The sequence below is a fragment of the Neopsephotus bourkii genome, unplaced genomic scaffold (assembly GCF_033783945.1).
Source record: "Neopsephotus bourkii isolate Nb327-2 ecotype Australia unplaced genomic scaffold, CSIRO-AGI_Nbou_v1 NB_719, whole genome shotgun sequence".
NCBI lineage: Eukaryota > Metazoa > Chordata > Aves > Psittaciformes > Psittacidae > Neopsephotus > Neopsephotus bourkii.
Window position 1 is genome coordinate 2,757,134 of NW_026901218.1, and position 17,361 is coordinate 2,774,494.

Sequence of the window (17,361 nt, forward strand, 5' to 3'; positions counted from 1 at the left end):
GTCTTCTGGAGACTGGGGAAAACTTTGTCCCTGTGCCTCTGTGAAGGGCTCAGCCTCCCATAGCACCAGGCCACCAGCAGGCAGCTGCTGGAATTGCTGAGAAGCGTTTTGTGTTTCCTAGAGGTTATTATTTAAATAAATAAAAGCTTGCTTGGTAATATTTTGTAAGGAAAAGTTATCTGGTTTTATCCATTCCCCCCCCCCCCCCACCATTTTTTCTCTCCTAGGGCAGAAAAAGGGCACGAAACACAACATTTTTTCGTAAAGAAAAATACAATGTGTTTTCAATTCTGACCTCAAAGCTGGTTTCGGTGGGGTTAAAATTTATTTTATAAAAACACATCTGGACCCTGTCCTATTGCTACTACAGACTTCCACTCTTGCAAATCCGTGACTTTGACACAAAATCCCCTGCCTCAAATTCCAGTTAAACCTTCACATCACTCCCAGTGCATCTTGTTTACTCTAAGACATTCTGGTACTATTGATTTTTTTTAAACGGAGCTTCAGTCTGAGCAATGCCTTATTAAACTTTTGCAGATGGCTGGTTCCTTACAGGGCATAAAAGCTTCAGGTATTTTTTAGGCAGATACTGTAGTCTCTGACCTACTTAGACTCCAAATCCTATTTGAGCACTGGTGTCCTGCTGGTGGCACAGCTGGTTGTCAGGGTGGCAGTTCACTTGAACATCTGAGTGTTTGCAGAGCTGCAGACTGAATCCAGTTGCTGGATGTGTGCTGTTACACAGGGTGATGAGTTTGTGCCCTCTGCACTTTGCTGGGGCAGGACCTGGCTTCATTGCAAAATCCTCATGGTGATGCTTGAATGCCATGAGGATCTGGAAATGCTGTCAACAAGCTAGGGCAGCACAAGTGTGGATGAACACAGGGAGCTGCTGCTCCAGCCAGGCTGTGCCACCCGGGATGTGTTGTCATTATTAAGGCTATGTTAGGGGGGAAAGGCCAAAACAACAGTAAGGCAGAAATCGTTCTGCTGTCAAGCAAACGCTACAGAAACAAGAGGAGGGAGTGCTCTGAGATCAGTCTAGCTAAGCTGCGCTCTGCTGACACAGACCCCAGGGAGGGCGGGAGCGGCACGAAGGACAGGATGCAATGTGGTGCCATCCCCATCGCTGCTGCTGCTGCTACCAAGACCTTACCGGCTCCTCCGCAAGCGACGCAGGAGCCGGGTTATTTTCATCTTGTTTTTCCCTTTCCTTTTCCTTCCTGCCCCGGAATAAAACAATCATTTAACCCCAGACTAATGCCGGTTTAAGAAGCGGCGGGCGCGGTGCGGGGCGGTGCGGGGTGTGCGGGGCTCCGCCCGGCTGCTCCGCCCGGCGTGCTCGGGGGCGGCTCCGCTCCGCTCGGCTCCGCTCGGCTCCGCGGGGCTGCGGCGCCATGGAGGCGGTGGACCAGGTGCGCGGAGCCCCGCGGGCGGGATGCGGGGGGGAATCGGCCGGGATGGAGCGGGGGGTGCGCGGAGCGGGCAGCGGGCGCGGTGCTGACTCGTTGTCTCTGCCCGCAGCTCGCCTCCGCGGGCACTTTCCGCGTGGTGAAGGAGCCGCTGGCCTTCCTCAGGGTGCTCGAGTGGGTGAGTCCTGAAGGGGGGGAGTCGGGCAGCGATTCGGCCGCAGGTGGGTTTGGGGGGGGGGGTACCCCCGAAGTGCGCCCCGCGGAACAGGTGGGAAAAGGTCGGGATTGGGGCTGGGGGCTTGGTTTGAGGGCTCACATCCTCCAGTGATGTAGCCCGGTGGGTTGGGTGCCGTGCTTGTGTGTGTCCGTGTCCGTCCCCCCGTCCCGTCCCCCCCCCCCTTTCCATTCTTGCGCTGGATATAAACCATTTATTCTCTTTTAAACGGGAAGGTTGAGGGGGGGGGGATAATCCTCATTATGCATTTAGCAAACTTGTCTCTGGGCCGAGCCGCGAAAGAGGCAGATAATTGGTTTGCGGAGCAATGTCACTGTTTGTTGCTCTGATGCTCATTCGTAGTGAAGTCTGCAGGTCAAATGACATTCATCGCCAGTAGGTCTGCGGGAGGAAAGAGCCTCTCTGAACGGAAAGTTCAGAACATGTCATGGAGGATTAATCACATTCCCTAACGCCGTCTGGCTGGGGAATTATGTAAGCCATATATTTTGGGGGTTGAGTCCCCGTGTGGGTGCGTTTATTCACGTTCCACCCGCTGTGAGAGGCTGGTTTGGTGTGCTGGGGGTAACAGCTAACACCAGACCCCATCTCTGCCCATGTTCAGCAGCTCCTCTTCACTGCTGGGCACGTCGAAGCACCAGGTCTGGTGGAGCTGGGTGATGAGGATGTGGTGGTGCCACAGGCTTGGGATGAGGTAGCCCCACAGAGGGTGACCTGCATGCAGAGCATGGATAAGGTACCTTGTGTTCCTTACCCAGAGCTCCCCCCAATCCCACCTGGTGCTGCTACCGCCGTCTCAAAGAGCAGTCAGGACATCCAGGGGTTGAGCCTGGTTGAGCCTTAGACACTGGTCTAAGGGTGCTTCAGCTGCTCTGCATCACTTGCTGTGGAGCAAAGCTATTTCTATGGCAAATAGGTGCTGGGAGAATGGTCTTTTGACTATCTGCCCTGTGTCTAATGGGGGGAGAATGGTCTTTTGACTATCTGCCCTGTGTCTAATGGTGGTTGGGAAGCGAGCTCCTCCAGCAAGGGCTCTGGGGGAGGGGGTGCAGGCTGTGCCCTTGAGGAAACTGTTCCCGGTGGAGTTTTACACCCTCAGGACAGCAAGTGTGAACTCCTCTCTTGACAGTTTCCTACATCTCTAACTTCTTCCAGTGACCGAATATAAAAGCTGCTGTTGTCATGGTTGAAAGCCACACGTAGAACTCTTCTAATTGCTCTATCCGCACGTTGCCTGTCTGTGTACATATGAATGCATATGCGGCTGTAGGTAAATAGCTCTGCTGCCATGGCTGGGATGTATCAGTTCTTGGCCATAAGGGAATGCAAGGGAAGGGTGCAAAGTGTGTTAACATTTAAGATGGTCTGAGAAATCGCTTTTTCCCCTTTTGACATCTATGTGTAAGTAGAATTAAGCATGTTATGATGTGTGGGAGACTTGGCATTTTGTTGTTTGTGTTTGATTTTATTATATTCTTGAAAGGCTTTTTGGATCACCCATATACCAGCTCCATTCACTTCGTCTTGTTGCTTCTATCTTCATTCTCTTACCATGCCTACCAACTGCTACCCACCTCTTTACCATCTCATTTCAGCTAAGTGCCCATCTCTCCCTCAAGCTCCTTTTATCCCCCTAATTATCATTTTAAACTTTAAAAGACCACATGCTCCAGCTGATTCTGCATCCACTTCCACATTCCCCCGGCAGCCTCGCAGCCACGGTATGCTTGATCAGTACAGTCAGATTACACTTTCTAACACCTCCCACTTGAGTCCTAGATTGCATCTGCAAAGAAATAAAGTTCATAGCCCAGCTGGTGATGCCGTGATTCAGGGTATTGGGTGGCTCTCATGCTTGGAGGGAGGCTTGTGGTGCTGCAGCACAGACAGCAGAGATATGGGGGTTCCTCAGAGAGGTTGGTGGTGTGGAGATGGTGTACACCAAACGTGTCCTCAGCTGGTCCAGCCCTGAATCTGCACTCTTATCTGTTGGGCAATTTGTATAGGTCCATGGTGGCTTAGGATCAGCATGTCTTTATTCGTAAACCTCTTGTATTATGGTGCTGATGGAATCTGTGTATTAATGAGTGCAAATGTTTGCAAATCTGAAGTAAACTGAAGTGGCAGCAGGTTTCTCAGGTGGGAAAATGTATCCACTGCAGAATTAATCCATAGATGTGCAAATTCCAGTTTCCTGAAGTCTGGCTCAGGAGTGGATCATTGTCTTAAGGAGCAAGGACTTTATCTGACCTTTTTCAATCTTCTGCTTTGACTGTCGCCTAACACCCTGAGAGAAGATGCTGAGATAAAACTGATTCTTCTCAATATTCACAGCGCTGTGACACATTTTCATTGGTATTTCCTATGTACTTTGCACTCTTTATTTTCAACCAAGAAATTGCATTTAGAAGCCATTAAGAGACAACATTGGCTCAGGCCCAGGAAAGGTTAAAAAAAAAAAAAAAAAAAGGAGAAAAGGAGAAAAGAAAAAGTATCTGGTAGCAATTAAGCAAGAGTTGCAATTTTTGAACTCTACCTTGGTAATAGACTGTGTACTTGGAATATGTGGATCACAGATCTGGGCTTGGAAAACTGCACACACGGCTGTGCAAGATAGACCCTGATATTTTTCCAGCTTAGAGTCAGCTCTTGCTTCATGACATGTAGCAGGGGCAGGAAAAAGCTGTTTACAAGCTGTATTTGTTCTTGCTTTTCTTTATTGCCTTGGCTGTTACTCCACAGATCTTTGCATGAGAAGATGGTGTCCTTCTGAAGCTTATTTCTCATGGTAATCTGTTGTGGCACTACGACCAGTTGCAATGACACAAACACTATTACAACTTCAGTTGAAAAGAGGCTCTCCTACACACGCACCTGACAATAACGAACAAGGAAAGATGACAAAGAAGAAATGTGTTTGTTTCCCTGGGTTAATTTCTGTGAATCTCTGGATGTATTTAGATGGCTTTTATTAGGGTTCACAAACAGTGAGCAAGACAAGCAGGTTTCTGAGCTCATTGCCTCTTTGGAGCCCTACAAGAGAGATTACGCCAAAAAAGCAGGGCTCTGCCCATTCCAGTGATGCATGAGCTACCTCATGTATCCTTTTATCTAACTATGTGTCTGAAAATGGCAACTTTGTGTCACTAGGCTGAGGTTTGTAATTACTTCTGCTACTTTCCTGCAGTGCTTTGCCACAAACCACTTCCCTCCTGCAAAGCAAACTGTCCTATTTCAAGGTAAAACAATGGGAGCTGCAGTGATGTCCAGCACATCTTTCCATTGTAACTAGCACAGATGCAGGAACTCCACCAGTTTGCAAGCTGGGAGGTGCTATGATTGCCTTCCTGACTATCTGCTGGTGGTTGTTTCACAGTTGCTCCCTGCTCTGCCAGCTTGCAGCCCTGTCTAGGCACAACAGAATGGGTGTTTTGGGCACAAAGACCATAAAAGTAGCTCTATCTTAAGCCAGTGCTGCTTGTATTGGGGCAGAAGTGAGTTGTTTATGTTGTAGGACAAATCCTGTGGAGACTGGGGCTGTTCTTGATAAGACAACTTGGATGTGGACATTAGGATGCTCAGTGAACCCAAATGTGTCTGAAGAGTTGTTTTAAGTCTTGCCTTTGTGCAGAAAAATACATTCCAGGCCTTGTATGACTCCATATAGTCACTGCTGATGAGCATCTTCATGGGATGCACCAAAGACATTCAAAGCAGTGCAGGGGACTTGGGCAGCAACCTGCCACTCATTTTTGGTGGCAAAGTGGAGAAAGGAATTGCAAAGTGATTTGGAAATGTGTGCATACGTGGACCAAGCTAACCTTGCGTTGCTTCCTTGCTTGCATGAAGTGACTATTTGCCTGGTGAGCTAGGAAAAAGGCCAGGCTGCTGCTTCGGTTATATAGATTCTGTATATATGTAAGAGTCAAGCTTGCTTTGATTGTATAGATTTTGAAAGGGTTAGCACCCCTCGCCTTGCAAACAGATGTGTGTTTGGAAGGCAAAGGGAATCAGTCTTGAAAGACTGATGACAAGTCTTGTCTTTTGTCCTAATGCTGATTGCTCATCTGGACATGGAGCACGTTTGTTGGATTATATTTGCATGCATATGAATGGACATAAGTAGCTGCATGCTTTCAAGTGTGTCCTAGAAAAGCTTAAATAACTTGAGATGCTGAAAATAAGGGGGGGGGGGCAAATTAAGAAGGTAATGCTTGCATGAGGCATGTGTGATTAGTAGTTTGCTCTGTATAGTGTATTATGGGCCTGAGATATTCTTATAGTTGCTTGAGACTCTTCATCATATTTGCTTGTGTGTGTCTGGCTTTTGCTTAACCAGAAGGCTGCTGTCTACTCTGACATGGGCAGAGACTTCAGGCGAAGGAGCAGAGTAACCTTGCTAGAGCTTCATGCTCCATACGGATGCAGGGCTTGGAAGAGTTGAGTGTTTGGTCTTCTCTACTCTCACGGTAAAAGAAAAGCCTTGATGAAAAGAATGGTTCTTTCTGCTTGCTGAAGTGGCTTATGCAATGCTGCATTTAGTGTTAGGTCTATTCACCCTGGTGTGTAAGGCACATAAACACATGTAAAAACTGTACTGTTGTATTTTCTTTTTATTTTCTTTCTTTTTTTTTTTTTTTTTATGTCTGCCTTGAGATATAGGTTGTACCTGTTCTTCAGTACCTGGTGCTACTTACTACCGTTGAGATCTTGCATGTGTAGTGTCAGGTCAGTGAAACACATGCCACTTCATCAAAACATGTAAATCCATTTGTATGGTATTTTAATATTAGAAAGATAATTACCATGTAACTAACCCTCCTCTGTAAGCTGCCATTAATTGGATGATTTCTTATAGGCAGCTTAGCATAATGCATGCAAAATACACTGCAGCTCTCTACAGATGAAAACTGCTTCAGTGAAGCAAGAGGATGTGAGCATCCAAGAGACCTGAGTCCTCTGTGTTGTTTTTGCCAGCCCTTGTCATTGCACCTACAACTTACAAACACGTATTGGGGCATCAGTAACCTGCAGGCAGGGAACTCTCTTGGACAAGTATTTTTATTAGGAAGAAGTGGGAGGTAGATTTTGCCATTTCCCATCGCACACAATAGAACCTGATGTCTAAGATCTGAAAAGTTTTTGTAGTCTTGTCAGAGCCAGATGTGAAAGCCATATGCCACTCTGTCAGAGGGACTGGGATAAAGGCAGCAGCAGCAATAACAATGCCTATGTGGTGTTTTACCTTGTGGTTATAAAGCCTCTACTTCTGGGAGTTTTGTGATTCTGAAAGCTTTGGCTTTGATAAACCATGCACGTTTGGATCAGGGTAGCAGATGAATGGAAGCCCTAAAGACTGAAAACCCAGAACCCAAGTGGAAGAGCAGAAAGTCTGTCTTGTGATCCCATGGTTTTATGCAGACTGCAGAGCACTGGCTGTTCTGCATGCTCCTCACATGCATGTTTATCTGTGTACAGATCTTGTTGAAAACTGAACAGTGTTGTCCCATCAAAATGTTGCTGTTCAATGGTGCAAATGCTGGTACAGGCAAGGAAGGAATGAGAAAGGTCAGCAATGCCTGACCACATTGCAGATAAATGACATCTTTCATCAGGAAAATACCTACCATTTTCCCCTTAGGCTCATGTTGTGATCACAGAAAGGTTGATTTCAAAAGGGCACATAATGATTCATTTAAATCTTGATGATTCTCTAGCAGCCCAGAGTGGGACCTGGTATAAAACAGAGGATTTTAGTGCATATGGTTGAGCTACAGTGCTCCAGGAGGCAGGACTTTTAGGGTTATGTACTGCTTTTGTGGAAATCCCAGGGTTAAACTGGTTAAGCCTCCTCATGGTAAGTAAGCACTTTTGATGGCTGGTGTCATCCAAGTGTAGCTGTTTGAAGCAGTAGGAATAGAGATAAGGAGAGAGACTCATTAATGCTAAATTTGATTATATATGCAAACCAGGTTTCTATGAAAGGAAGAACAAAAATGATCTGACTTTCAAACTAGCAAGCAGATGCATGGAGATACAGGGCTCTGCCATTCGACAATACACAGTTAAATTCTCCTTGCCAATTTTTATGAGGGAGATGTTTCAGTCATCACTCCTGTAAATCAGCATCTACATAATCGGAGCCGTGGGTAAAAGCCCTGCATGTTGACATCTCTGGATTCAGTCATTGCAGTTGGAGGAGGACAGAATTCAAGGTGCTTGTGATAAAACCCTTTCATTCGCTATGAAGGTGCTGAGGCACTGGCACAGGTTACCCAGAGAAGCTGTGGCTGTCCCATCCCTGGCAGTGTTCTAGGCCAGGCTGGACACAGGGACTTGGAGCAACCTGCTCTAGTGAAAGGTGTCCCTGCCCATGGCAGGGGTTGCAACTGGATGAGATTTAATGTCCCTTCCAACCCAAGCCATGCTGTATTCACTGCACATGTGAATAAAGGGGTGGGAGACCTTCTGCTCCCTGGCTGAAGTCTCCACTCTGCTCTGTAGAGACCTCCTCTTGATGAAGGAGGAGAGAAGCAGAAAGCAGGAGATGCTGGGCTCTGCACAGGGCTGGCAATGGATGGCAAAGTGCTAAGGCCTCAGCTCTGCAAGCACAGCTTTCTTCTTTGTCATCAAATAAAAGTGGTTAAGTAGTGCTCTGGTCCTGGGGTGCAGGGTGGAAAACAGCACTTGGCCTTCTGTCTGCCTGTCCAGCCTGGCAACTACCCAAAGGGGTCTTAATGGTTTTTACTCTCAGGGGGGATCTGCAAAGTGCTGTAAGGAACATGATGGAAAGGAACATACAGTGTGGAGGTGCTGCTTTTAAGGTGTTTGTTCAAAGTGGCATATGTACTGTAAAGTGTGGCATAGTTGCTAAGGTGACAGCTTGCTTTTTGGCAAAAGTGAAAGAATACTGAATATAGACAAACTGTAAGCTTTTGCTTTGATTAATTTGCACAGTTTTATCTCCAGGCAACTGGAGAGATTTCTTGGGTTTCTCTTTGGAAGTAGTATTTTCCCATTCAGAATGCTTCACTCCATTAGAAAATCTAATATTGCTCCCCATTCTTAAGGAAATGTTTAAATTGCATAAAATGATGGGGTTTTCAATGATTATAACTGTACATAGAAATTATGGCATTGTAAAGGTTTGGTAATGGCATTCACACAAGTAAGGAAGTATTCTCTAAGAACCTTTAATATAAACAGCAAACATTAGGTGTTGCCTGTGGATGTGGGCACATTGCTGAGTGTGCAGCCCAGAGGATTTTTGCATGCAGTATTTGCATACATTTGCAAAGTGCTCCAGCCTACGCTGAAATGCATGGTGAGGTGAGAACTCCTGTCAGTCAGGCTCAAAGGCTGGCTGTGGTGAGAGGGTGTGAAGCCCAGGCAGGGAATCCAGCATCAGACAGTGTGGTTACTGCCAGGGCTGAGTATTTTCATAATGCTGCTACAGGAGGAGAATCAGCAGAGGATTAGACTGACATGGTCCCTCAAGAGAAGGGGTTTTCCACATAAACAGCCATATGTGGGAGAAAGCAATGTTGTGGTCTTCAGTGCGGAGAGGAAAGAAGAAAGATCTTAAAACTTAACGCCAACTTTGATCTTTAAGCAGTGGGGTACATGCATGATCCATGAGAAATAGCCAGGAAAGGCTGGAGTAACATACTCATTGTCCTTTATTGTTTTACCTTTCCCTTCTTTATGGTGTTCCAATGGATAAACGTGTTTCTCTCAATGAGCTATTCTGTCTGTGCCTTTTCCAAAATGCCTTACCATCTGGGGAGAAGACTGTTTTAGAGGCACAGCCTGTGGGAGCTGATGAGCTAATGCTGTGGGGAGCAGCAAGTGTTGCTGCCTGGAGCTTGGGATAAAAGTTGGGGGGAGCTCTGTGGGCTCCTGTTCCCAGATAAGCGCTGGTACAGACATCTCAGTTTGTCAGTGCCATTGCCAAAGCTGAAGTTAATAAGGGTATTTTCAGAGTGGTCAGACATCATGATGGCCTAGACAGGAGGCTTTTGTCAGGGGAGAGGGGGGTCTCTTTGTTAAGAAGACCCCAACAAGCATCCTTGGCTCTGAGATCTGTAGGGATGTTGTCGTCCCCTGTTTCCCTGTGTTAAGGAAGCAGGAGAAATACTATAGAGCGGGAAGATACCAGTGAGTTATACATTATCAGATGAGAGGTGAATAGTCCCAGCACCACTGCAAAACTCTCAGTCTGTCAATTTGATCTTTATTCTATGAGAAATACCAGACCAGCTGCATACAGCCTGACTGAAGTACTGAGGGTGAAATTCTGTCCAGATGATCTCGGAAAGAAATGCTAACTAACATCGGCAAGACCATAGATACATCAGGAAGTAATTTATAATAATGGCTCTTCAGTAGCTCTTTCAATTTCAAAAAGAAGTTTGTTGTGTCTGTCCTTAGTCTTCACTTTTCCTGTTGGTAATTCTCTGCTCTTCTGTATTATTTCTCAACTGATGCCTCGGCTCAAATCCTTTGGCACTTGCACTGTTGTGTGCATATTTGACACTGCATTTGCAGACCTTCCTAATATTAGGTGAAAAGCCTCTGTGGCACCCCAAATAGTACTATAGAAGTAGCAAAATCTTCCTTGCTGGATTCCCAGAAGCTGAGGAGACCAGTGGCTTCTTTGTTCAACCTCCCTGATGGGGATCATATTATGGCCTATGGCTGCCTTCAGCATCCAAGTCAAAATACTCCAGGATGTCAGGAAATATCTTACAATTCAATGAGCAAACTTCACCCTTTCTTGAACTTTTTGAAGAGCAGTGTTCTCCCTGGTTGTGTGCTGGAGGTATGCTTGAAGTAAAACAAGAGAAGTCTCCCATCTACATGCAAGTTTAAAACCATCTAGTTCCTTACCCGTGCTACTCCTGCTGCAGAGTCTATGTTGAACAGAACTTCACTGCTGTGCATCAGTTTTTTACCCCATTTAGAGCAGCCTTCATATGGAGAGAGCAGTGACTGGGAGCAATTGAACATGGAAAGGTCACAGCTCCCTTTGGGCCTGGGAGGGGAAATGCTGGTGGGTGTCTATCATTCCCAACCAAATGGAGTTAGGTTTGATACTGGAAACTGGACTATTACTGCAGAATAAGTATATTGCAATAATTATCCTTTGGAGTCGAGTAGTTTTTCTAAGTGCTTTTATAGTGACTGTGCTTGAAAGGCAAAGCAAGTGTGGGATTCCCCCACCGCCAAATCCAGAAGCCGATAAATCCGGTTGAACTCTCCTGATTGCCATCTCCAAGGGCAGTCAGCGTGCTGGAGTGGAATTAGGTCCCCCTCTGAAGGAACACGCCTGCCAAAAAATTAAACAATGGATGCCTTCCTGTTTAATTTTAACATTTTAATTAAATTCTTTGCTGCTGTGCACCTTTGGTCTCGGTGAGCTGATACACGCGGTGTCTGCTGTTGAGTCATAGCAGTGAGTTGTTCTAATCTTGCAAGCAGATGTAAGGATGTGTTTGAGTGTGGATGAAAGTGCAAAAGCTGAGCAAAGCCAAGTACATCGCAAGCTGACTTTTCCAACTGGTGACCAAATGGATGTGTACAGGGAGATTACTCATAAGTATGTCTCAATAGAGCTGCTTTCTGAACATATTTTGTCCCTATTTTTTATCTACTGTGAATGGTGCTGCAAGAAGAGTTTGCTTGATGGAATTGCTCATTGAAAGGACTGAAGCCAGGAGCTGAGATTTTATTGCTAAACAAAGTCGGTTTCAAGTTGAATGATTAGTAGAGTTTGATCCTTCAAAGAGCTTAAGCAATACTGTGTGGTGTTGACTGGGCACAGCTATTGATTAGTCCCATCCAAGTGCCCATCCTGAGATCATTTAGTTGCTGTCTTCTACGCAGCCATGCAAAATGTAGTTACCGAGCAGCATGTAGCCAAGCAGCCCCGCCACAACTGACTTCTAAATGTGTGGAAAAGTCTTTAAATATAGACATAGTTACACATTGTTTCCCCTGCACTGCTGGTAGATAGCCTTCAATGATGTTCGGAGGAGGTAGCAAGCTGGGAGCAGGATGTATTTTCGTGGCAACTAAAGGTGTTAAAGTGAGTTTCCTTGTGTATAATAACCTGGAACAGGTGACTGAGGAGTGTGTGGAGCATTTGTCCTTTGCAGTTTGAGCTGTACCTAGATGTCAGGAAAGCATCTGCAATTGCTGCAGCAATAAGTCACTGGTAGAGCTTGGTTTGGGAAAAGGCATTTCATTTCCTTGGGGGAAAAATCATTTTCAACCTAAATTTCTATTGAAAACTGGCATTCGGGTGAGATCATGGAGTCACAGAATGGTTTGGGGTGGAAAGAACCTTAACTATCATCTAGTTCCAACCCCCTGCCATAGACCAAGTTGCTCCAAGCCCCTTCGAACCTGGTTTTGAACTCTGCCAGGCATGGGGCAGCCACAGCTTCTGTGGACCCACTGTGCATATTATCTATCCCTTATGTTGGTCAAACATGGAGTTTTTCAGAGGCAGCACAGTCCACTTCACATGGAATCACTGAGCTGCCTCCATAAGTGTCCTTGTTTTGCTGCGTTGTCTCCATGGGCTGTGCACATTCCCTCTGCTGCCCTGTAGGCTGTCACTCGTGGCAGGCGGCTCTGCGGAGAGGGCACCCGTTCCAGCACAGAATCTGTGCCTGTCCAGATTGCGTGGCCCTGGCAGGCAGCAGGAGCTGGCTTCGCAGTGGGCTGACATATGCAGGGGACGCTGGGTTTGCCACACTGCAAAGCCTCCTGCCTCCACTGCCAGCGCACACGTTAAGGCATTTCCCAGGGAGGGATGATGCTGTGAAAATGAGCTCTTTGCCTGCAGTCCTGCACGGCCCCGCAGCACTCCCCACTGTGAGGACCAAGTGCTGTCACAGTTTTATTCCCCTTTTCTTTTTCTCATCCCATTCATCATGGATTTTGCAGCAGAACAGCAGCAACACGGGACCATGATGGGGCTCGCTTCTCCTGGTGGAAGTGAATCAACGCGGCTTTTGTTGCTGAGGAGTTAACTAGAACAGCTCTTTCTGCCATATACCCATGGCCCCCTCTTCTATAAGAATAGTTTTCTGTCTTTTTATTTGTGCTCTTTAGTGCTGGCCACCCATGGGTACAGTGTTGGTTGTTAATGCAGCTGAAGAGCTCTGATGGGGCTCATAAATGGTTTTTTTTGTGCAGCTTATTCCCCCCAAAGTAGTGACTCAGCAATGATTGGACAACTCTCATGGGACAAATGGGTCCCAGCTATTCCCAACTGGCAATAAAACCTGTGTGTCACTGGGCTGCCAGAAGGTAGGGCTTGAGTACCCCACATCTGTATTTCTTCTGCACAGAGAGATTGCTAAGCATGTTCTGGGTGTTAGGACAAAAGTACTCTTGCTTGGTTTAAAAGAGATGATTATTTTTTTTCTTGGGGATTTTTACACTCCACCCTGTGATGCGCTTTGGGATGCATTCAGCTTTCTCTTCTGAATAGGGCTCCAGATGATGGAAATAAATTATCATAAATTAGAATAGATTGCACTCTTCAGCATCTCTACATCTGTCATTATGTTTCTTTAACAGTTCAGTTTAACATTTATACACACTCTGACAGCAGCTACTGGTGTGTATGCTATAAATATTGGCTTGGAGAAGACATTAATGGAGTTTAGGTAAACGTTTGATGCCGCTGAGATTCTGTTCCATATGGTGGTATGCAGTGAAATCATATTCAATGTACCATGTATAGCGCTTATGTATTCGGTATAGACTGGCCTCTTGGAATTTCATAAGCTTACAGTGTAACTAAGAAAGCACAGGTGCTTTCAAAGAAGAAAGTGAGTTTCTTACAGTCTAATCTGTTTTTCATCACTTGTATTCTTTGTTTAAAGCCAGCTTGTCTGTATGTATGGGAATGGTTCAGAGAAAAGAGAGATCTTGCAGAAACAGTGGTCAGGTATTAGGCAATGAGCTGTGGGAGCTTTCTGCTTTGAATGTGTGTGAAGAAAATCCATGTGATTTTCTGACCAAGATGCCGTTTCATTAGAAAGTAACGAACAGGGGAAAAGCTTTCCATGTTGGGTGGTCACGGTTGATAAACCTGAAATCTGTGACTCTTAACCCCTGATGAAACCATCACCAAAAAAAACTTGTAGGAGCATGGACTTCGTTTGAGGAATCTGACTTGCAGGAGGACAAATAGCTGAGAACATCATAGCAAGAGGCAGGAAGAAATATATTCTGGTCCCTCATGTTCCTTCCATAGACCAACAGGATTTGGATGTCTCCCAAAATTTTCATTTTCGTTTTATTGGTTTGGGTTTTTTTTATTTTATTGTTTTGCACATTGCAACACCTTGATTAGTGTAGGTTGATAACGTGGCTGCTTCCTTTGCAGTGTTTCTCAGATTTAGAAACAGAATCACAGAATGGTTTGGGTTGGAAGGGGCCTTAAAGCTCATCCAGTTCCAAGCCCCTGCCATGGGCAGGAACGCCTTCCACTAGAGCAGGTTGCTCCAAACCCCGTCCAACCTGGCCTTGGACACTGCCAGGGATGGAGCATTCACAACTTACTTGGGCAGCCTGTTCAAGTGCCTCACCACTGTCACAGTAAAGAATTTCTCCCTTATATCTAACCTGAATCTCCCTTGTGTAAGTCTGAATTTACCCTGTTCTCAAGCTAGCATAGGGTAAGCAGTGTGTTGTCTGGCTTGGCACCGCAGAGGGGCATTTGGGGTACAGCACTGGGGCAGCCCAGCCTCTGTGCCTGATGTGGAAACATCTGGGTTGTAGCAGCCCCGGGGCATATCTGCAGCAGAGAGGTGGCTGCTTCGTTTGCCCCTGTTTAATGCAATGTAAATAACGAAGTAACCATAATGTACAAACTGGCTCAAAGCAGGGCAATCTGAAGAGAAACTCTCTTCACACTGTAAATTGCTAAAGGTCTTTATGATGCCAGTGAATTCAAAATCCGAGAAGAAAAAACCCTCCAGTGCTGCAAGTTCAAGATGCATCTTTTAAAAGCTGCTGGTGGGGAGGGGAAGAGATAACTTATCTGAATGGAAATGTATTTAAACTCTGTGTCTCGTACAGTTCCAGGTTACTGCAAACAAAACAGTGTATTCCCTGTTGCATAGACTGAATGGGTTTCTGTGATAATGTTTCCCCTTTTGATCTGAATCATTAGTGAAATCTAAAGACCTCTGCAGATATTTCTTTTAAAAGAAGAAGTTGCTTCAGGTGTTCTGGTGATGAACTCGTGTTTATCCACACTGGTGGTACAGAGGAGCCTGATGTACTTCTATGTACGTCCAGCAAGGCACATGGCATTCACAGCCTCTTTCCACCCGGCTGGGCAGAACCCCCTCTCTTAGTCTTTCTCAAGTTTCCAGGTTTTATTGCTGTTCTGAGTGTTTGTGTGGTGGTTCTGCCTCAAATTCCCTCTTCTTTCTGGCTCCTGCAGGAAAAAATGCTTTGCAAAACCATTAGCAGAATCCTTCTGCCCGGAGCAAAATCTTGCCCATGGTTTTCCTCTGAAAACCTAGCTGTCTCTGAGCTTACAGCTGGCATTTATGTCTCTTGAATGATGCTATAAAGGAACTAAACTGTATTTAAAGAAAGACAGCCTTTACATTCACCTGATATTTAAGACATTTTAGCCCAGTCAGCAAGACTTCATGGTGAGCCTTGATCTAGCAGGAAACCCTTCAGCCTTCTTGAACCTGAAAGAGAAGCTGCATTCCAGGGAGCAATTTCAAAGCAATGAAACTCTGTTGTTGTTATTTGTTGTGTTTCTTTCCTGCATCTTTTGTCTCTTTGAGGCAGGGGCACTCTGGGTGCAGTCCCTTCTTTGATATCTTTGACAGGAAAGGGCTTCTCCTTGATGCCCTCATGTGAGCTGGTTAAATTTGAGAAGGGAGGTGCAGCAGGAGGAAATTCATGTGAATGGTTTCCATCGGACCACTTGTCATGGGAATATCTCCTTGAATTATTTAATTTTTAAATTTAGCTCTGATCTAGACTGCAAAGATCCTCTTGGGTGGAGAGGAAAGAACCCTTATTCCAAGTGATTTTTTTTTTTCTTTTGTTCTCATAGGAAATGGACCTATGTCTTTTTCAATAAATCTGCCAGGTTTTAGCTTTCCCATATGACTGACATTCATAAATCCTAAATCTATTTCTTTTAAGTTTTTTGTCCCCATAGTAAACCTGGAGATGGTGCATTCCCAGTTGTCACTGGTACCTGGCTGAAAGGCCCTTCAGGGTAGGACGGGAGGAAAGGCACACTTCTTGCACTCCAATCAGTGCTGGATCTGGGTGTTTAAAAATATCACAAGTGAAAAACATGGATGTGAGTCATACAGAAACCACCCTTCATAGCTCAGGGAGAACAAATATCAGAAAAACACATTCTTCAGATGTTTCCTCCTCCTGAGAAGAAGCTGCATCTAAGATTTGTTTGAAGTATTCAATCATAAACATTGGTCCCCTGCTGTCAGAGTGACCACTAGACACAGGAGATGCCTATTAAATGTTAATAGCTAATACTGTGCCAGAGCTACATCAGACATGAGAGTCTGAGTGAGCTTTGCATCAAGAGAAAAAGTGGAGGAGGCTGTGACTTCACTTCTTGGGTCAAGATACTGCAGTGATCGCATTCTGCAGTAAATGTCTCACTTCTGGAAAGATTGGTTCTCACTTTGGACCTAAATTCTCATCCACATCTAACATCACTGGTGTCGTATTCTAGGACAGCATATCTGCATGCATTTGAGGGAGCTAGCTTCCTTTTCAGTCATACCCTTTGCACCTCAGCAGTTGGGAGACTGTGATTTTTGTATCAGCTGGCACTAATGGTATGTTTGAAACAAGCATGTGTTCAAATGCATATGCATTTCTCTGTGTTTTTACAAGATTAGTATTTTAAAGGCTACTTAGTACAAAATTGTTGAAAATTATTTAAATCTGAGACAGGCTGGAAAGATCAGAGAACTCTTATCAACTATTGAATTAGTAATGTTGAATTAGACATGAGAAAATCCTTTTCAATTTAAGTGGCTTTTCTCAGAACTTTTTACATGTTTAGTATCTTAATTCATCCTTCTAATAATTGCTTGAGTTTTGGCTCTCCCTGAATATCCCTGCAGATGTGCACAGTGCATATAATTCAGGCCCTGATCCGTTCAGCCAAGCCACACATCCCTGAGGACTATGAGGGAGCCCTAAAACCACTTATCTCTTGGGGGTACAGTTTCCTACTACGGATGCAGTGCAAAGATTGAGCCATTCATGGGTAATTTCATACCTATATTTGAAAACTTTGGTTGTGCTGTTGTTGGAACATTTAGGATTGGAAAGGACGAGAAGATCATCATGAGTGTTTTTCAGTGTAGACCATTCAGCATTATCTTCCATGAATCTTAAACTTAAAATCTGAACTAGAAATAACATTTGCATAATAGTTTCAGGAAGGGTCCCATGAGGCTCTTCAAGGGGAATTACAAATACTGCATTTGGTTCTTCATAACCCTTGGAGGGGATCAGCCTCTCCCCAGTCCCCCTTGACAACAAGCTGCTGTGAGAGCTTAGCAGAGCAATGTGTGTCCTGGTTGCAGCAGATGGATCTCATTTGTGTTGCTGTTCATAGTCATGATAGGCAGCAAATGGAGTGGAGCCTGAGGCAGCACTTTGCTGCCTGAAGTC

At 45.3% G+C, this 17,361-nt stretch overlaps 1 protein-coding gene across 1 annotated transcript in view; it reads left to right on the top strand.

Annotated features, from left to right (window-relative positions):
* Positions 1 to 1,273: 1,273 nt before the first annotated feature.
* The window catches only part of SYNPR (synaptoporin), a 108,552-nt gene continuing 92,464 nt past the window's right edge, over positions 1,274 to 17,361 (top strand). The window contains exons 1-2 of the mRNA XM_061354273.1: positions 1,274 to 1,418; positions 1,528 to 1,593. Of these exons, the coding sequence (XP_061210257.1) occupies positions 1,401 to 1,418; positions 1,528 to 1,593 (84 nt within the window). The 5' untranslated portion in view covers positions 1,274 to 1,400. The remainder of the gene's footprint in view (positions 1,419 to 1,527; positions 1,594 to 17,361) is intronic.